The sequence below is a fragment of the Mercenaria mercenaria genome, chromosome 2 (genome assembly GCF_021730395.1).
Source record: "Mercenaria mercenaria strain notata chromosome 2, MADL_Memer_1, whole genome shotgun sequence".
NCBI classification, from domain to species: Eukaryota; Metazoa; Mollusca; class Bivalvia; order Venerida; family Veneridae; genus Mercenaria; species Mercenaria mercenaria.
The window spans coordinates 84,427,129-84,449,111 of NC_069362.1; the positions used below are offsets into that span (position 1 = coordinate 84,427,129).

Sequence of the window (21,983 nt, forward strand, 5' to 3'; positions counted from 1 at the left end):
CCAGCTTTTTTCCATATTTTGATAATTTTGCTGTTATTTATATATATATTATTTTTACTTTTAACTCTGATGTCAATGTTTTTCAATGAATCTGAAATTTTTGTGTAATTTTAAAATTTGGACAACAGATTCTGACAATACGATTCGATATAACGAAAGTGACCACGCACTCCAACGGTCATTTTTTTGATAAATCAGAATAATCTGAACAACCTTTGTTAGACAGTGACCCGAGGATTATTTTAAAACCGGGCAAGCAGGTTTTTACAAGATGATTTTTGAAGTTTTCATGATATACAATGTAGGGAAAAGTGACTGCCCCCTCTGGTGGCCATGATTTTTGACGAATCAGCATAGTTTTAACAGTATTGAAATAGGGTCACCAATTTGATTGATATGAAAATAACTCTGGTGAGCTAAAACATGTTGATATAAAACTTAAAGACACTGATGGGTTTATTATTTTCTTTATTATTAAGTGAAGGACAGTGATAAATAAATGTGAAAACAAATACTCATTCTATATAACCATATGGCAAACATAAACAAAGTCATACGGTCTATATAGCAATATATAATTGCCACCCGAGAGATCATACTACCGACCGTAGAACAATGTCTGTATGAAAGACAAAGTTCCGTAACAAGTTATTTGGTGAATTAAGCACATACTTCGTACAGATTTCGTTCTATTCCGATACTCTCCTGGTTGCACTATCTTTTTGAAATATGAGTCTTGGCATTAATTATATGTAGTGTCTCGTGTTATCAAAGGTAATGTAACCATGAGTCGTACAGAAAAAAACAACATCTTAACAACTTTTAAATTGTCTTTTATGTGTTTCATATCAAATGCTGTATATTGTTTAGAAATGTCCTCTTCATTTTGCTGATCTTATCACTCTCGGTAGCTGGAAATTCATTGTCGGGAAGACGCGGAATGACATGAAAGGATTCAGATTTCCAAATCGTCTGAAAATTCGTCTGAAAAAGTAATTTGAAATAAAAATTTTTGTAAGGAATTTAGCCGCAGATTATTATGAAGATTGCAATCGTTACGTTACTGACTTTCAGCTATTTCACTACTATGTATAAAGGTTTTGTAAAGTAAACATAAAGAATGTTTAACAAAGCTTCAATGGATATCTTATTCATATCATTATCATCCGTGTCTCATAGAATAATTTGAAAATAGACTAACAGCCAGATGGATTTTTCTAAATATGTATCGTTCATATCAAAAACTTGCATTGCTATATTTAATGGGTACCAATTTAGCTGTAGGGACGTACCTTTACGTTACCATATGTTTAGATTTCGTTGCTTGTGATGATCTTTGTTCGCCTCACAACAGTGCCCTGGCTGATGCGGGAGGCGGAAAGACTGCGGTTTGTGAGACGAGCCTTCGTGAGAGAGTTTTCTGCGGAGCCTGCGCGCTCCTCGGCACTTTCCAGCTCATCCGTAACCTTTCTGTATTTAGCAAGATTAATGGCGGCGACCTCCTCCTGTAAAATGTTAATTTTGACTTCGTTAAAATTGTCTTCGGTGAGAGGTTTCTGTTTTTCGAACATTGAGAGGTGAAAATGTCGAATTTAAATGTTAAATGTCGAATTTGAATGTTAATCAAAATTATTTGAACAGTTAACTAGTGAACTCATTAGAGAATCGATTTACAATTTTGATTTTTACGTGCAAGTTGGAAACCGGCCCAGGAAGGTCGACATGAGTAGGGTAATGAAGAATCATGTCGGACAAAGTAGAGTACGGGAAAGTTTCTTAAATTACATGGACGAGAAATTAACATTTTTACAGATTATTGATAAAGCTCATGAGAAACTTGAATATCTATCTATCTATCTATCTATCTATGCTTGCATTTAGCGTTCTTATTTTAAATGAGAAAAATCACAATGACATGTCACGGCTGAGATATTTTAGCATTTACGTAATACACAATTGGTATTAAAATTTTGAATCCAATATAATTATGTGCTTATTAGATAAATCCTCAATATCTATGTGAAAATAAATTATTTGTTTTGTCTTAAACAGTAAGTTAACAGTATGTTCTTTTGTTGTTTAAGTTCATGAATTGCTAATAATTCGTAATTGTATAGAAAACTTGTTTAAGAAAATAAAAAAAGACCGAACTTTTAATTAGTTCACGAGTCATCATACACCTATCAAATTTTGTCATTAATTTCAGGATTTGACGAAATAGTTTTTTATCTCCATTCTACATATGCATTGTTTTTAAGTATCTTGGTAGGACATTGTAGTTTGTAAATTACTATACATTCCACATCAATATTTGTACTTGAAATTGTTATGTTGAGCTCACTGAAGGCATTGTTTGAGTTTATTGTCGGTAACAAGGGTACCAAACTTTGATCTTAATACATACTGTATATGAAAATTGTAAAGAATAACATTAGGCTGCATCATAACGTAATGATATTTATAAAGAACTAACTGTTCTTTGTTTTTTTTTGTCTGAAACGTGATACCAACTTAAATATACAGGAAATACTAATACAATCTATACATAATTTATAATGTATCTATAGCTGTTTGGGAAAAAATCAAAAGATAGCTTTTTATAATCTTCCTGTAAAGAAACCATTACTCCTGTAAGAGCAATTTGATAATGCTATTTATTTTGCTTTTGCGATGTTACTATTGCGTGTCACTTTTATATTAACAATATTTTTTATCAAATGTTAACTTCATACAAACTGTGACTTTTAACAATTTAACAATTAAGGTTTCTGTTGATTTTATAAATATCGTTTCTGAACTACCAAAATATATGAAATCTAGAAGAACTTACAGCTTCATCAGCCTGTCGCTTGTAAACCCTGATCTTGTTCTGAAGTTTATCAATCAAGTCTTGCAGACGATCTTGGTTCTTTCTGTCCTCATCAACCTGGAAGGCGAGTTCCTTTAGACGACGGTCAGCCTTGCGCATGTTCTTTTGGGTTTCAGCGTGGCGGCGTTGCTCATTGTCAAGCTCACTTTCAAGTTCAACAACCTGAAAAAAAGCTTAAACTATAAATGAATATGCAAAGGCTCTAATTACTTATCACTGATGACTTAAAATGTGTTATATATAGTATTATTTAAACGTGCATGACAGTTTCAAAAACAGTTTTGAAAAACATTTTTATAATAAAATATCAAAGTCTTGACAAGATTTAAAACATAAGGATAAGAGTAAAGTGTACACGAGGACACACATGAAAATCTCATTTAGGTTAAACTTACCCTTGATTCGAGCTTGGCAATGAGCCCCTTGCCTCCCTTGAGAGCCTTCGACTCAACTTCGTTAAGGCGTACGGTGTATTCTCTCAACTGAGTTTCAAGGGACCTACGCATCTTCTCTACTGCTGAAGAGTGATCCTTTTCAGCACGAAGCTCATCAGCCATACGGTTCATGTCAATCACAGCTTTCCTAGCCTGTTCGTCAGAACGTCTGATTTCTCCGCTCATTTCCTCAAGATCTGCACTCATTGCATTGACATCGGATTCAAGTTTCCTCTTTTGGCTGGAAATACTTTGTAGCTGAGAAGAAAGCTCATTGACACGATCAGAGGTCTCAACAAGTTCGTTTTCAGCTGCCTTACGAGCTCGTTCAGCGACTTCAACTGCACTGCGCATTTCATTTGCTTCCATCTGAACTGATGTTACACGGCGCTCAACAATTGATACAGACTCGATAGCCTCCGAGGTCTTGCGCCTTTCATCGTCAAGAGCAACCTGAAATTCTCTACATTGTTCTTGATACCTCTTTGCATTTTTCTCCATATCCGCTCTAACACGGTTAGCAGTGTCAACAGCTGTCTCAAGTTCGTTAATGTCCTTTTCAAGCTTCTTGCGTACACGGAGAGCTTCATTTTTGCTTCTTGTTTCGGCTTCCAGTGTCGCTTGCACAGATTCAACAGCGCGGACTTGATTGCGTCTGGTTGTAGAAAGTGAAAAATATAGAATGTACCCAAGCAATATACAGACTGGCTGTTGGTGAATTTAATCAAATGTTATTTCTCTTTGCCATCTGAGTTCAAAGATTAACGACAAAACTGATGTAGAAATAGTAAGAAAGTAAGAATAGTAGTTTAAACAAATTGATACTAGCATAATATCTATATGATGCTTTAAATTGTTTCAGAGAAAATAAAAACTGTCAACTCTTCATGGCTCTACATATTCCCGCTTAGCTCAATAGAGTGGAGATCTACGATTCCCCAGGCGGGGCGTATGTTCTCCATGGTGATTTGTTAAAAGATATTGTGTCTGAAATAATCGTCCATGTAGGGAAGTTGGAAGTTACTTGCGAAGAAAAGGTTTTTACTAGTACAGAATCCAGGAACACTGGTTAGGTTAAAAACCCGCCGTTACATAACTGAAATACTGCTGAAAAACTGCGTTTAACCCAAAAAACCAACCAAGTACTTATCCTTGTGAATGTTAGGTAATACCTTGTATTTTCGAATTCCTCCTCTTTCTCGGCAATACGTCTGTCAATCTCAGATCTGATACTAGCAATCTCGAGTTGAGCACGTGTAACCTTAGCCTCTTCCTGTTCAAGAGCTCCCTCAGCTTCTTCAAGAGCAGCCTGGAGTTCTTGCTTTTCCAACTCGAGACGGCGCCGGATCTTGTCGTTTTCCTGTACGCTTCTGCCACCATCAGAAAGCTGTTCAGTTATGTCACGGATTTCGACTATGAATGAAAATATAGATATTTAGTATGTTGCATTTGTGCAAACAGTTTATCTTACTTTGTTTAACATATTATAATCATGGTGCAAACATATGCTAATTAATATGAAAAACGAAACATAGTATCAGTGCAACTAACCTGTTAAGTTGTTATTCTCTCTTCTCAGAGTATCAACAGTAGAAATAAGTTCTTCATATTGTGTCTTTGATCGGTACAGCTCAGTGGAGTAACTTCTGCTTTCCTTTTGTGAATTTTCAAGTTCAGTTTGGAGGTTGCGAACCTTAATCTGCCAGTCGACGATGGTCTTGTCGAATGATCTGTTTCTCTTCTCAAGTTGTGTAACCAAGGACGAAGCTCTGTCACTATTTATAACAGCATCCTCAAGTTCCAGCTGGAGTCTAGATTTTGTCTTTTCAAGACCACTAATTCTTGACGTGGCGGCTTCAAGTGAGGCTTCAGTTTCTTGGAGCTTGCTTGCAAGTTTACGTTTGATCTCTTCAAGTTCCTCAGCACGTGCCATGCCTTCTGTTTCATACTTGACGCGCCATGACTGAGCTTCAGCGTTAGCTCTGGAGAGTTGTCTCTGGAGGTCAGACTTGGCTTCACTTTCTTCCTCAAGCTGTTCGCGGAGAGCATCCATGTCAGCCATTGCGTTGCGTAATTCAGCAGACAGTTTCTGGCGGGCCTGTAAGGGAAAATACATATCTAGGAGTAAATCTTAACTGATATCGTATTAGGTTAGTAATGTAAGAAGCAAAGTATGGCTTGAAGATATTTTATGAAGACATGTTATTAAAAACTTACCCTAGATTCCTCATCCAAAGTACGTTTAGCTTCGTCAAGAAGGGAGACAAGATTTGAACGCTCTCGTTGAAGGTGGTTGACCTTGCTCTCAGATTCTTCAAGCTGGCGAGTGAGTTCTGAACTTTCGGTCTGGAGCCTTGCTTTCGTAGACTGAAGATCTTGGATGTTTCGTGAACTTTCGTCAAGACGAGAGTTAAGTTCGGAGATCTTGGTCTCAACTTGCTTGGACATCTTTTCTGACATACCCTATAAAAATGATTACTTATTCATTTTCTTAAATTTCACAAAATCCTGTGTATGAAAACCAGTAACTAAAGTAGACTTAAGATTATACGATAGTTTTATAACATCGTCAAAAAGTAAACTTAAAATGTAAATCAGCAAATCGAAAAGACCAATAATGATAAATAAATAATAAATGAGTAACGTACTCCTTTTTTAGAAGCATTTGCAAGTTGATCCTGCATGTCAGCAACTTCGTTCTTCAACTGTTGTTTCTCCTTCTCGATTCTGTAAATATGTACAAAATGCAATTTATACATGTACAGCAAAATATAAGTAATATTCAGATAGCTAAAAACACAAATATTTTCTTCGTAAATTACAGTGAACGACAATCATTTTTATACGCATGTATATTTATTCAATGACAAAACATTTTATTTGATTTTATCAGCATAAAAATATCCAACTACGATTGTTTGCCCTCCTTTTTGTGAAAATATAGCATGCTTGATAATCTTAAAGTACATATATTAGTGATATATTAAATGACCTCTGTTTGACTTTGGTAAGCTGGTCGAGTTGGTCAGCCATTTCGTTGCTTGTATCTTGAGCCTTCTTGCGCAGGGAGGCAATGGTGGATTCGTGCTCAAGAGCGGAGTCCTCGAGCTCACGGCGAAGTTTAAGGAGTTCCTGTTCACGTTTCTTATTGACCTCGATTTGAGCAACAGTAGCACCACCAGCTTCATCCAGACGCTCACCAAGTTCCTCAAGCTCACGGCTGAGTTCGTTTCTCTGTTTCTCAACCTAAGCAACACATTTAAGGATAATTGTCGTTTTTCATCAACTGTGTTATTCACGTTTTTACCTCTTTGCCATAAGGTCAAGTGCATAAATATTAGTGTATAAAGCCTATCTTGTCAAAATTTGCATATCAACTATTAATATTATATCTGTTTTGAAGCAATCTTCTTTTGCTACAACATGGCATACCAGAACTTAATTTAAACATGTTTTCAGTTTAACAGAACACTTAATCAAACCTACAAACTTACGCTTCTTACGTCTAAGATATGCAATATTAAGACATACCTTGGCTCTGTTCTGCCTTTCGGTCTCGAGTTCTTCCTCGAGTTCTTCAATACGAGCCTGGAGTTCCTTGATCTTTCTCTGAAGCTGGGCAACAACTCCTTGTTCCTCTTCAAGCTTCGCACTTAGGTTCTTGATTTCATTCTCCTTCCTGCAAATACAATATTGCACTATTAAATCTTGTGGTGTAGACACTGAATTACTGAACATGACTACTAGTTTATAAAATAATTTATAAAAACATTTATTAAGAGTTAAAAAATACCAAAAACTTACTTCTTGATATTGCCTTCAAGATCTGCTTTGACGCCTTCAAGTTCCTCGACCATTTCTTGGGTGGCCTTAAGGTCCTGTTCAACCTTTCTCTTGACCTTCTCCACATCACCGCGGACCTTCTTCTCACGCTCAAGATTATCTTCAAGCTAACAATTAAAATATTACGTTTTTGAATAGAAACCTGGTAAAACCACTACTGTTTACTTATGTATATCTAGTTCTTCCTTTAACCGTAAATGTAAATTTATAAAACAAAATATTTTTTTCAAACAATAGTTATTCAGTTAATTTGTTTCTATGCTCATCTTACCTCATCAAGAGTAGATTCCAGCTTTTGCTTGAGTTTGTTTAAGTGATTGACTTTGTCTTCTTCAGCGGCAAGTGATGCCTGTGTTTTCTTAACAGTTTCTTCCAAATTTTTCTTGTCCTTGTTCAGTTTTCCAATTTGTTCATCTTGTGAAGTCATCTCATCCTGGAGAGTTCTGATCTGGTTATCTTTCTGATGTTTCTCTTGTTCAGCTTTCTTTAAAGATCCCTCAAGCTCTTCGATGTTTTCTCTGAGTTTAGCTGCCTGTGCGGATAATTCGGCCTTAGCAGCTTCAAGAGCTGCAGCAGCCTCCTCCTCATCTAAACATTTCTCCTCGAGCTCCTTAATTTGACTTTCGTACTCAGCCTTTTGCTGTATAAGGCTTTCGACTTTTTCTTCCATGTCAGCAAGAGTATCAAGCTCTGCAGAGCATTCCAGTTTCAAATCATCCTTTTCTCTCTGAAGCATAACACATCTTTCTTCCAACTCCTTCTTAACCTTTTCAACCTTGGCAAGCTCCTCCTTTGTTTTAGCAAATTCCTCTTTCATCTGGTTTACCTCATCTTCAGCAGCGGCGGCAGTGAGCAGAGGCTTGACTTTGGTGTAAAGTTTCCACCACTGCCAGTTTTTCAAAACCATATATTTCCTGATGTTGTTCTGGATTTTAGACAATGCAGTTCTGAAAAATAAAGAAAACAAAAAATTACATTTCTTTTGTCAAAACACTCAATCATTGAAAACTTTGATGAATAGAATAATCAATCATTCTGCATTTTAGAGTATCTTTTTAGCATAATACATCTCTATAAACTACTTTGTATGGGAACTCACCTCTGATCATGAAGTTTCTTGTACTGCTTGCGCATGATGTAACCTCTGATATGGGCCTGGAAGAGAGCAACAATCTTCGAGAGACGTTCATCACGCATGTCTTCAAGATTACCCAATACACCTGCCTTGAAGAAGACCTTAGTGCTGCCGATCTTGTATTCATTAGGGTCCATCTGCAGAGCACTGAGAATTTTGGCTGTTGTCTCTTTGCCATCATGGAAACCTGCCGGAACAGCATCCGCAGCCAGGATGGAGTATCTGTCACATGAAAATATTTATAGTTATTGTTTGATTTTATTACCATATAGAGGTGTGTGTACTTCCATTAACGATGACTGATCAAAATTATACGTGTTCAAAACTTTTATCTGTCACATATATTTGAAACGTTTTACAGAATATATTGTCTGATGTATTCGTTATCAAGCTCTTACCGGAAATCTTTAGTGAGTAGATCCTAGAATTCTGGAATTGCCACTACATAAATATATAATTTTAATATCTTGAAATCATTTCCAGAGTTGTTGTGCTTTGACACGGTCTACTGTGAATTTAACAAGTTATTTTACAATTCTTACCTTTGTTTAAATTCAGAGTAGATGATTCTGCTGGGGAAGCCCTTTCTACAGATACGAATACCTTCAAGTACACCGTTACATTGGAGCTGGTTGAGGACGAGGCTGGCATCGATCATGCCTGGAGTCTTCAACTCGTTGGGAATGATGCAACGTACAAAGTGAGGATGGGTGGTGTACAAGTTCTTCATCAGCTTGTTCAAGGATTCCTGCAGGCAGGTAATTGGAACAATTGTTAGACACATCACTTCAAACTCTACATAATTAATGATTATATAAATAGAATATGAAGATAGATATATCTATTTTATCAGATTATATATATATTAAATCCCCTTGTCTGTTCTTTCTATTATTCAACTGGCACAACGTTCAAAAGATTTAAATACCTAAGTTTTTACGAATTATGTCGAATTTAGTTCAGATACAAGATTGTTTATGCAACGGTCCTAATGCTGAAAAGATATTTTCTAAGATTTATTTCCTTGAATACAGGTGCCTTTCAATAACTTTATATATGTTTATTTGTTGTGAAAGTCTTTGAAAAAGTATTTACCACCCCCATGCCTAATGGTGTATTTAGATGAAACTATCTAAAATGGTTGAAAACTGTTGCCTAATGGTGTATTTAGATGAAGCTATCTAAAATGGTTGAAAACGCTTTTAAGGTCCTTGAATACTAGAATCTAGAAGAATAGTTGAATATGTTATTCATCTAGAAAGATTTTCGAAATAAATCATTTTATGTAACTATCTTTAAAGCGACTGGCCTCCAGATCGTTCGACAACAAAAACTATATTTTTTTAGATATCTTGAAACAAATGCTATATTTCTTAAGAAGGCTTTAAAACTTAATTGCTGACAAACTTTATGTTACGGAAACATGAGAATTTGCTGTTTTTACTACTTTTTACGATGAAAATCGAAAAGCGTTTGTCACGCTTTTACTCCAGGTAAACTGTCTCGATTATAAATATCTATATTTTGAAGTCATTATTCACTACTTCAGCTATAGCGCTATTAGTTAGGACGAAGGGAAAATGTCTTTATTGCCGTGGCGGTCCGGGGTTCGATTCCCGACGCGGTCATCTGTTTTTCTTGATTTGCATTTTTAAAAATATTTTAGAAACAAAAATTCATATTCTAATGTTCATAAGATGACAAAACTTCAATTTGAAAGAAAGATTATTTTTTAGCCAAATCTGGAGGTCAGTGCCTTTAATTTCAAAATTGTATAAATATAAAAACTACAGAATATATCCAAATTCCATAGAAGATAAACATGAATTGTTGCTTAGTTCAAAATTAATTGCAGGTGTAAAAGAGAATGTAGTGCAATTACGAACAAACTTCTCTGACATTTTCTAACCTGCTATTTTAGGTGGCCGGTGAAATAGCCAAATTTTAGCTGTTTTCAGATGATCCACAATTCTATTATATTAATTATGCGTCATAAGTTTGCGTATTTGTCGAAACTTATTGTCAAACATAGCGAAGGATTCAACGAAACATTGAAGCTCAGTTTGTATTTGGTATTATCATAGCTGAAGTTGTAATTGCAACATAAAAGCATTTTAAGGATAGCTCTTTTGTTCGATAACAGAAAAAAGTGTAGTTTCTGAAATTTTGTTTTCTTTTAAATATATGTTCATACTATTTCTTAGACAGATCATAAATTTGGCTTTGATATGTCAAATATTGTCATTTAAACTTTGCATTCTTGGTCACTAAATTATAATTATAAGCGTCTTTTACAAGATTCTTAATTTGTTCTTGTCAAATTATTTTGTCTGAGTTACTGTTGAAATAAACTTATGAGTGAAAAATTTGTAATTAATATTTACCCTGTGGACAGATGAAATGGTCTGGAAAGCAGTAGACTTTCCCTTCTTCTTGCCACCGCCGCCACCCTCTGGAGCTGTAATGTAACAGTTCTGTTTTTTCAATTGATTTATGATACATATCGCTTATAATAATGTAAGTATGAGTACCTACAATGAAAGACATGTCCAGATTTTCTAAAATATTCAAAATAATGAAATGTATATGATAGTACTCATGTGCTTCTCGTATGTACTTAACATGAAGATTTCGAATATATATTCATATGTATTTTTACAAGGTGCTGTTACTTTTAAACTATGATTCTGACCTGGTGGTAGTTTGAAGAATTCAGCCACGAGCGGCTCCTTTGACTGCGAGAGGATGCCGACCACAGTCTCGTTCAAGGGATCCTTATTTTTGTCCAACCAAGATGTAATGTTGTAAGGCACCTGAAATGTGAACATATTAATCATTATTTCCGCAATGTTCTAAAATGAACATCATACAACATCAAGAAAAATGATTTTATATTAATATAAAGCTAACGTTACAACAAAGTCGGTTGCATATCTTGAAAATAGAGAAAACAAGACAGATTTGTAAAACAATTCCTTTTCATTCCATAGAGAATAATATGCTATTTGTTTAATACAAACCATCCTCTAAGAAAAAACAATCACTTACGCGATATTTATCTATCAAACCAGTAAAACTTACAGCTCCGGCGTAATGGTGCAATTCAAAGTGAGCGTTGCCACCTCCCTTTCTGCTCTTGACGACTTTGCCGAAGGCCTTTGACTTTCCAAGATGGTTAGTCATCAGTTTGTCTTCAAATGTCTTATCTGAAGCCTTGGGGAACATGCATTCTTCTTCCAGGATGGACAAGATACCCATGGGCTGAAAAAAGGCTAATGCGTACTTACAAAGGTAAGGTAAATACATCAAATCGTGTTCAGTGTGCATGATACACTTTAAGTAAAGAGGAGGATTTTAAACAGATAACTGAAGATCTTAGTTCACCTTCATTTCTTTAACTTGAGTTGATACTACAATAATAAGAAAGTAAAAAAGAAAAAATACTGTAGCATTTTGTAATTGGTCTATCACCTTTTCGATCAGTTCAATGCAGGCTTGCAAGTCCATACCAAAGTCGATGAACTCCCACTGGATACCTTCCTTCTTGTATTCTTCCTGTTCCAGTACGAACATGTGGTGGTTGAAGAACTGCTGGAGTCTCTCATTGGTGTAGTTGATACACAATTGCTCAAAACTGTTGAACTGTAATAAACAATATTAACTTATTTCATATTACGATTATATATTTATAAACGAACCATTCTACATCTTTATCACTTCTTTAACTACGTACATTTTACGTACGAACTAAAACGATATTGTAATTACAAAACACTACAGCTGTACATTATTTGTATTTGAAACTCTTATACTATATGTGATATTTAATCATATATAATCTTAATTTGATATGTTTAAAATAGGCAAGTGAAATAACAGGCTTTGTTTACTTACGTCAAAAATTTCGAAACCGGCGATGTCCAACACACCAATGTAGTAATTTCTCTTTTGCTTAGTATCAAGGGTCTGGTTAACTCTTTTGACGAGCCAGTCGAACATACGGGCATAGGTGGACTTAGCGATAGCACCGACTGAGTTGACAACTTGCTCCTTGTTACGTCCCTGGGTGACGAACTCGGTACCGACCTTGATCTTTGGTTTCAACAACCCCTTGATGAAGTCACCGCAGTTAATACCCATAAGTAAGGCAACCTTCTCGGCCTCTGTAAAAATAAGAATAACGTTGTATACTTTATGTATTTTACTATGATATTAGCAAATATATATACTATAGAATACTTGACCATAACAAAATATATTATTGAGGAAAAATAAGATTATTATTTGAATTTCAAAATAAATTGTAAAATAGAACAAGTGGGAACTTCAAAGGTCGCTCAACACGACAAAAACGAAAATGTTGCAGGCTCGGTTTGATTGAGCCTGTTCATGGACGGTAGTGGAAATGCATGCTACCGTCCACGCCCTCTAGCCCCGGGTTGTAGTTTTGTCTTGAAAACTTTGCCAAAAATATATGACAAATATCATGAGAGTTCCTACCAGCTGTGCCGTCACACTCGGCCTGTTCCTCTCTGGGTGCTTGTTTGAATTTCATCTCACCAAAGTGGACGATGGCGGCAGTGATCTTGAACAAGCTGTTCTTCTCATCAGTGGTGAAGCCCAAAACATCGTAAGCTTCCTAAAATATTAGGAAGATGCTTTACTCGGTTTCAAAACAGTCAGAAATAATGTATGCATAAAGAGCAATAAGATACAGCCATAGCTTACAAGTAGACATATAGCTAAATATACACGACGAGACATATAATCAACATTTACAAAATGCCGCCGGAAATGCAGTTCAAATTGCCACTTTGCATTTTACAGAACAACTTGAAAATCAGTACGATTTATTATTTAGAAAAGCATGGATTCAGCATGTCACTTTTGTTTCAGAGATTGTAATGCCATATTCCTTATACAAATAATGCGCAAAAGGTCTGAAAGGAAAAGTTATTTCAAATATAAACTTACATCTGTGGCTTTCATTTCAACGTTGTCATCAATACCGTCCACGGTGAGCACACCCTGGTTGATGTATGAATAGAGACCTGGGTCAGGGCTCATCAGACACATCTCTGAAACACATAAAGTTAATGCATACATGCATTGAATTTCATTATGTGACTTTAAGCTGTAACTTTACGTTTTTATTTAGTTTACTTCATCTTCGACTCACCGGAAAAGGAATTATTGAAATGGCGATGTGGTAAGTACGTTCCGACTCCACGGACTGTTATGCTGCTCTAGTTTTATTGACTTAAAATCTACATTTTCACTTTTAAGTGAGACCATTGCCATCCACTCAGTCAAGATTTTAAAAATGTCAGTTGTGTAATTTAAGTTTATTAAGTTTACAGATGATTTCTTAGAACATTTTAAATTTAGGATAAACTCACCGTGGTACTTGGGGTAGACAGGTGTTAGCATCTGGTAGAAGATGTGGTAGTTTCTCTCAGCAGACTGTTGGTATGTTACACGAGACTTTTCCAGCAGGTCTGAATATTACACAAATGAAGGAGAGATTAACCCAGACTTTAGGATCTCTCGTCTATCGTTTAAGTGCTTACATTTATATATATATGAGCCTCACCATGAGAAAACCAACATAAATTTGCGACCAGCATGGATCCAGACCAGGCTGCGCATCCGCGCAGTCTGGTCAGGATCCATGCTGTTCGCTAACGGTTTCCCTAATTTCAATAGGCTTTGAAAGCGAACAGCATGGATCCTGACCAGACTGCGCGGATGCGCAGGCTGGTCTGGATCCATGCTGGTCGCAAATGCTGGTCGCAAATGCACTATGTTGGTTTTCTCGTGGCGCGGCTCTTATATTTGAATAAGCGTTGTAGTACTAAAATAATTCGGAAATGGATCAGAAAACAAATTGCAATGAAGAACGGAGAAAAAACCGTAACGACAGAAACGATTCCAAGACTTTCTTGTATTTTGCCACTTATATAAAACTTATAATAAACATATACAAACTTACATGTCTCAATGTCACATCCAGCGATCTTTCCAGTGGGACCAAAGTGGATACGGATGAATTTACCCTGACAATGGTATGTAATGTTTGATAAATAATATTTCTGCAATACACATTCATTTTCTACTATAAGAAACATATGTTTCCTTTTTGTCTACCGTATATGTCTTATATGTAAACAATATATTAAATATGGTAGCACAATGAGTAGGTTGAAATGACAATAATATCGTTTGTCATCAACAAAGTATGTTAGATAAAGTATACAACTGCATGTACTTGCGTGTCTCATTGGAGTAATATACTACTAAGTTGTCTTTTGTTCAACACATGAAGAGATATTTAAGGAAACATGTTATGATGCTAGACATATTCAATATCATGTTAAGCAGTTAGAGTTCATTCCCGTTAATTAACATTTCAGATACAAACGTTGTCTCATGTAAACTTGAAAAGATAGTTTTTCTTTTTTGCCGAAACGGGTAGTTTTGTAATGTAAACATACGACTGAGTGTACATGGCACATATATTTCATGCAATCGAGCCCTAATTAGAGATTTAGGCGGATGACTCGTATTGAAGCATAAGCTATATATTGATGTGTAATGCGAAGGGATATATGTTTTTGAAATGTAGACACAATCTTACAAATAAACAAATGACAGTCATTGATCAAATTCAAGTATCTTAAAACATGTATTAAAATCAGGCTTCATGGTAAAGAAAAATGATCTGGATAAAAATATTATACAAGTATTGTATGAAAGGACTTTGAAATTTACAAAGGCGGAGTCACATAACTATTTTAATACTTACGAATCTGGAGGAGTTGTTGTTACGGGTTGTCTTGGCGTTACCGTAAGCCTCAAGTACTGGGTTAGCCTGTACAATCTGGTCCTCAAGGGTACCCTGTAATCAAGACAGAATACATATGTGTAAAGTAAAAAGTAATGACATTAATATGTTGACATGGAAAATGGTTATAATTTGTATAATGTGGCATATTAGCCATTGACACATTACTGTGGAGGTCACGCAATGTGGTATTACTGTACTGAGTGTGCGTATTCGCAGTGCCCCTCATTAAACCAGTCATACCATGATTAGCCCGCACAGTTGGAATAAATAACAAGGCAGTCTGAAAGACAGCTAAATCCCCCGCCACTGCTATGGATAGTGAAAGGGTAAACCTTTGACCTTAAGCTGTGACCTTGACCTTGAACTGTCATGGCTGACTCATGAATTCTGCACAATGTTTTGATGAGGTGATCATTTGACCCAAGTTTCATGAAAATCCTTCAAGGGGTTTAGGAGATACAGAGCTCAAACCTTTGACCTTGAGTTGTGACCTTGACCTTGAGTTGACATGGCTGACTCATGAGTTCTTGATTAGGTGATCATTTGACTCAAGTTTGATGAAAATCATTCAAGGGGTTTAGGAGATTGAGTGGACACAAAATGGAAGGCTCAATCCTTTCACCCTAAGTTGTGACCTTGACCTTGAGCCGGCATGGCTGACTCATAAGTTCTGCACATTGTTTTGATGAGGTGATCATTACTCAAGTTTTATAAAATTCCTTCAAGGGGTTTAGGAGATATAGTACGGACACGAAATGGAAGGCTAAAACCTTTGACCTTGAGTTATGACCTTGACCTTGAGCCGGCATGGCTGACTCATGAGTTCTGCACATCGCCTTGATGAGGTGATCTTTTGACTCAATTTTCATATGAATCCGTCAAGGGAATTAGGACATACAGAGCAAACACAAAATGGAAGGCTCAAACCTTTGACCCTCAGTTGTGACCTTGACCTTGAACCAGCATGCCTGATTCAGCAGTTTACATATCGCCTTGATGAGGTGATCATTTGACTCAAGTTTGATGAAAATCCTTCAAGGGGTGTGGGAGATATAGAGCGGACACAAAATGGAAGGCTCAAACCTTTCACCCTAAGTTGTGACCTTGACCTTGAGCTGGCATGGCTAACCCATAGGTTCTGCACATCGTCTTGATGAGGTGATCATTTGACCCAAGTTTTATAAAGTTCCTTCAAGGGGTTTAGGAGATATAGAGAGGACACAAAATGGAAGGCTCAAACCTTTCACCCTAAGTTGTGACCTTGACCTTGAGTCAAGGTTCTGCACATCGACTTGATGAGGTGGTCATTTGACCCAAGTTTCATAAAAATCCTTCAAGGGGTTTAGGAGATACAGAGCGGACACGAAAGTGTTACGGACAGACGGAAGGACGGAAGGATGGACAGAAGGACGGACGAAAGGACGGACGGAGACCATTCCTATAACCCCCACACCATTTGTGGCGGGGGATTAAAAAAGCATTGATGCTCTGATCATTTAGGTTGACATGATCCAAACCATTTGTATAGAATCTAGAATGTGCCAGATGTCGAACTTGTGACTATTCAATTTGTTTGAACATTTCTATTGTTTTACCTACATGCCGAAATTGACACAGTTTACATGTGATCAAATAAATGACGTTTTCTGAGATTTGAGAGTGCTTCTGTTTAAGTTTAGATTTTGATAAGAACAATGCTCTACCTTCGCCAAAAATGCATTGGTCTTATCAGACTTGAATGCACCAAAATTTTTACTCAGTTTCCTTAGCATTTTATACGCCACAGTGATTTGACCATTATTTATCAATGAAGTGTTTAATATGTATGCAGACAGGATCACTTCAGTAGTGTTTTTTGTACTGCTGATAAGCTCTGAGGTTTTTCCAAATGCTTTGTCAAGGATTGGGGGAGGGGGCAAGAATATGGGGCGGGTAATTACGATTATCGCAATGTTATAAGTTCCTCAGTTAAAGTATTGTCATTTGAAGTAAGAGGACTGGAACGTTTTGCTTGAAAAAGAGGGAGACATACTGGTCACATGATGAGAACTCAACATAGCAATGGTTATTTTTAATCTAACGTTGACTGTATTTTCCAAACTACCATCAACATTATAAGTAACATTAACATCAAGACTAGGACTGGATTTCTTTTTAATTTCCGAAAGTAAATTTGATAGTTCGTGCACATTTATCAATAAAAGTAGGAAATTCTGTCTCACTATGTTCCCATATGAAAACAAATCTATGTGCCCCCCCACAAAAAATGATCGAGTTGGGGATGAAACGTAACCAGCGCAATGGCTGTGTATTATTATTTCAAAGAAAATCTTCCTCATCAACCCATAAATAAGGAAGCGAAACAATGGGTCAAAGATGTAAAATTAAATGCAAAAAGGGGAGATAAATCAATGGTTATATAGGTGTGAGTTATCTCCACATCTTACTGGTACCGATCTGTCCGATTTATAATAAAAGAACCTTGAAAATTCAATTGCTCTCTAACTCATAAACAAGGAAGCGAAAAAGGGGTTATACGTATATAAATAGCAAAAAGGGAGATAAATCAATAAGCTATCATTGATACTGTTAGTAAATCAAGAATTTTGAAAATTTCATTCCGTAGCTGCATATGCACTTTACAAAGGGGGTGGGGGAGATTATCAATGGGTATTTTTAAAATGTTGTTTTAGATCTTTATTATGTTACTATAGCTATAGATGGCAGAACTAAACAGTGTTAATAGGAGACGACTCTGTAGTACATAGTACATGTATATATTAATAGTATAGTAAAAACACTTTTTTGACAAATATGAGAGGGGTGCGTTTATTAGAGGGAGTGTCTATACTGGTGTTTACGGTAGTGCATGTATATCCTAACAATATATAATGCGGTATATTTATGTAAAATAATAGGAAAAGAAAACTTTTCATTTTATGTTGGCAAATAGGAGGTGCGTTTATTCGGGCTGGAACAGTGTTTATATTGGAGCATATGGTATAATACACGCAAGGACTTTAAAAACGGCCCATCCATGCATTTGAAAAATGGATCAAAAGAATATTTTCGTAAAGCATATATTCATGAAAAATGCCTAATAAATACGGGTATAATTTTTTTTCTTTGCTAAGCGAAGCGTGGCTACGTCTCATGAAGCTCATATTCGGGAAAGTCATATTTTTCTACTCAAGATTTGCGATTGACGGCTAATTGACACCAGTCTATGTGATATCAAGGTTTCTGTTACCTTCTTGGAGGCTGCGGCGGCTGCCTTCTCTTCCTCTGTCTGTTTCTGGAGTTGAGCGGCAACCTTGGCGAAGTACATGATTACTTTCTTCGTGTTCTCAGTCTTACCGGCTCCAGACTCACCACTATACAGAGAAAAATGTAATTATTTTCGTTTCTCGAGCTATTGAAAAAAATGAATAAATGAAAGGATGCGAATGTACTGCATCGAAAAGCGTGACTTATATTTGCCAAAGTTCATATAAATAAAAATTAGGGTTTCTATTTTCCTGTTGTGATATTGTAATCGAACAAATAGAATAATAAACAACTAGAAGTATTAGATAACTTACGTGATTAAACAAGACTGATTCTCACGATCTGGAATTAAAAATGAAACACTTTCAGAAACGATAACAACACACTGAAAACGTTGTTTATAACTCTTGTTTGTGTCAATTATCAGTGTATCCCAAGTAATGTGCATTTTCCCCCAGCAGTAGTATTTTATGTACAATGTAGTCAAAAACCAAAATGTAGAAAGTAATCAAACTGCATGATACATTGGCCTTATAATCATAGCCTCTTGTACTGCACATCTAAACAAAGGGATTGTAAGTCTTTTTCAGGAAGATCAGGCCCGATATTCACAAAACATATTTCGGTCTCAGTTGAGTTTGAGATTGAAATGGTCGTAGCAAATTTTACTAGAACTTCAAGAATAAAGTTCAATTGAGTCTGACCATCACCCGAAGTTATAAATAGTGACTTGAAAACAGTCATTAACTGAACATTTTATTTTAGACAAGCACTTTAGATATAAACGACAAATAAATTTCTATTATTAAACTCATCCAAGATTGAAATTGTTTGGTGAACATGGGGTCAGATCAGTGAAGATCAGTGAAGCGGTCAAATATTGAAAATGAAGTATATGAGCAATTATTTCCGTGACAATAAATGAGCAAAATTTTCGCTCTTGTCTTCATTTGTACTTTAAGTTAAGGATGATCAACGGTTGATACCTTGGAGAGATAATTAACCATGTGGCGAAGACAGATACAAATTTATCCCCAATCACTGATATAATGGCCATAATAAAAATAGACTGATAAGCATGTGGCTTGTTTCTTCAATTATCTCTCAATAATTATTGGTAATCAAAGGTGGTTATTGTCCTGGCTTTGTAGGCGATATAAGTACAAGCAGATGTCCTGCTAATATATTACTTATTACCCATAGAGAAAATGCTTACCGAAGCATAATTGTTTCATCATGTATATAGATTCGATAATGAGTCTCATATTTTACGGCAATTATAGAGCAAGATCTGTGGTTTGTTCTGACATGTTTCTCCATATCATAACCTGCACTTACAGGATAATACGAATCGACTTTACTTTATCACATTGCTCGTAGTTTCTGTTTAACATATTTGTCAAATAGAACCAACCTGATGTAAATTAGGATAAAACAATTATTTTTGGTAGAAAATTTACAATGCAATATCATATCATATCAGCAAATTGAACAAAATGACTCGTACTTTTAAAGCTCATCCGAATGAACACCCTGTCGTCTGCACAGAAGGTAAAGTTATTACATTTTATCTTTATTTTACTTTATTTTTGCTCAGTAGGAATGTCGAAGATTGAATTATTAGACCAATCGACCGTGCCCTGTTAAAAAAATTATCATATCAATATTAATATGAAAAACTGCAAAATACGGAAGTAGTCCTTTCGTTGCGATATGGTTCAACATTATTTATTGGGTGAAATGGTACCTTGCAACATGTTCTGGAAGGCCGACTCGGCGACGGCGAACAAGTGGGGTGGCATTTCCATCTTCCTCTTGCCACGGTATTTGCCGATGATGGAGTCCAGATAGATTGGCAGACGACGGTAGGGGTTCACGGCGACGCAGAAGAGACCAGAGTAAGTCTAAAGGTGGAATACACACGGTTATTTAGGCAAAAACAAATTCAAAAATATTTCTGCTTAATGAAATATTTAAAAGACGTTTCCCATGAAATACAGCACCAAATGTTACCAGAATAAAACACTGGAAAGTGGGTTTTAAAATTAAATTCCATTGACAAAGTAAAATACCGGTAGGTTTAGGAAAAAATCCTTAGTTTTGAGTACATAAATTATGAATGTGAGTTCAGTGTGTTCGTTGAACTAATTTCTATTCACAGATCACATTCTCGTAACTTTTAAACAGTAAAGTGTTGCAAACTTACGTAGATGAAACCATGGAAGTATCTCTGTCTCAAGTTGTTCAATACAGAGGCTTCATTCAGGTAGGTCATGTTGGCCATGTCATCGCAGCACTCGAACTTAGGTGGGTTGACCTGCTGAAGGTCATCTTTCTTCACAGTCCTGTTCTGTAAAAGCAATAATTCATGCGCTAAAATGTTGGTAATCAGATTTATTTAATTGACTCAGGGACAAAAGAACATTATGGCACAGTACTGCCATTGAACAAATAAAGTTTAGGAATATAAAAGCTACGTGCGACTCAATGTTTTTCATAATGCATTTTCCCTTCTCAGTTCTTGCATCTGATATTAGAGGGAGAAATACAATTGTTTAAACGTATTGATAAAAGCTTAGTTAATAAGATACTTGTTTTTCGAAAATCTAATTATCTAATTTTCTTTCAAGGACACTAGCATATATTTTACTTGAATCACTTTTTTAAAATTCACTGTAGAAAGAAGTTAAAAATACCTCATTGCTGCTAAGGATTTTCACGGTGATTTCGTCACCCTTGGAGGAAACAATTTCTGCTCTAGCGAAGCCTTCCTTTTCATCTGGGACCCAGCAAGCTTTCTTGCCGTCGTAAGGCAGCTGTTCCTTCAGCAGGGCTTTACGATCTATAGCAAGGTACTTAAAGTCCTCATCCCTAGTGAAGTCGGTTGACATGGTGAAATGTTACCAGTAAAAGACAAGTAGACGAAAAGAATGGCTAGCCCAGACCCAAGCTCTTTCAACTGAAAATAATAAGATAGCAATATTGTTACTAAGCTTTTAGCATTATTTATCAGGTATGACCAGTCCGTGCATTTTCTGCATTTACACTAGACAAAGTCTTAAAAATATAGGGACCAAAAAAAAAATACCAATCGAACTGCTCTGTTTTTCAAGGATCAAGCATTGTTGTACATAATGGTTGGATTAACAAAAAGACATCTGCGTCTGCAGAAAGAAGCATTTATAAGTTACGCGGTTAGAGAAACAAAAGATACTATTCATTCAATGCAGAAAGGAGGAATATATTAATACAAATATTATTTCGGACCACAGGCAAATAGATAGTTTGGACTACTGACTGGTAAGCCATCCTGTAAGTGTGTCATTACACGACACGAGAAATGTATTTAAAACTTCTCGAATTTTTCTACTTTAACACAGTAATCCCCGTGTCGACTTATAGAGCGGTCAGTAACTCAAACTAAAACTGAAACTGAAACTGAAACTGTTCTATTTGATTAAACGCCTATTTTTACGTAAAACATATTCAATGGCGTTTTACAAACACAAAAAAAAATTACGTCTAAAAATGAAGACATTTTAAAGATGTATGAAATAAATGAGCATAAATATCATTGTGAATAAACTA

The 21,983-nt window shown here is 35.9% G+C and overlaps 1 protein-coding gene across 1 annotated transcript; it reads right to left on the reverse strand.

The window, feature by feature from the left end:
* Window positions 1-496: 496 nt before the first annotated feature.
* LOC123564460 (myosin heavy chain, striated muscle-like) lies at window positions 497-21,485 on the reverse strand. Its single transcript, XM_053537083.1, has 29 exons — window positions 21,092-21,485; window positions 20,602-20,745; window positions 20,143-20,299; window positions 18,710-18,737; window positions 18,379-18,502; window positions 15,087-15,179; window positions 14,274-14,337; window positions 13,681-13,779; window positions 13,256-13,359; window positions 12,782-12,920; window positions 12,176-12,444; window positions 11,753-11,923; window positions 11,363-11,542; window positions 10,974-11,094; window positions 10,666-10,739; window positions 8,824-9,029; window positions 8,246-8,503; window positions 7,418-8,093; window positions 7,108-7,253; window positions 6,835-6,982; window positions 6,296-6,549; window positions 5,952-6,030; window positions 5,521-5,766; window positions 4,855-5,401; window positions 4,476-4,716; window positions 3,265-3,958; window positions 2,831-3,031; window positions 1,293-1,505; window positions 497-984 (listed from the first exon to the last, which is right to left on the reverse strand). Exons 1-28 carry the CDS (start codon window positions 21,284-21,286, stop codon window positions 1,311-1,313), a joined length of 5,853 nt encoding a protein of 1,950 aa, XP_053393058.1. The 5' UTR covers window positions 21,287-21,485; the 3' UTR covers window positions 497-984; window positions 1,293-1,310.
* Window positions 21,486-21,983: the final 498 nt, after the last annotated feature.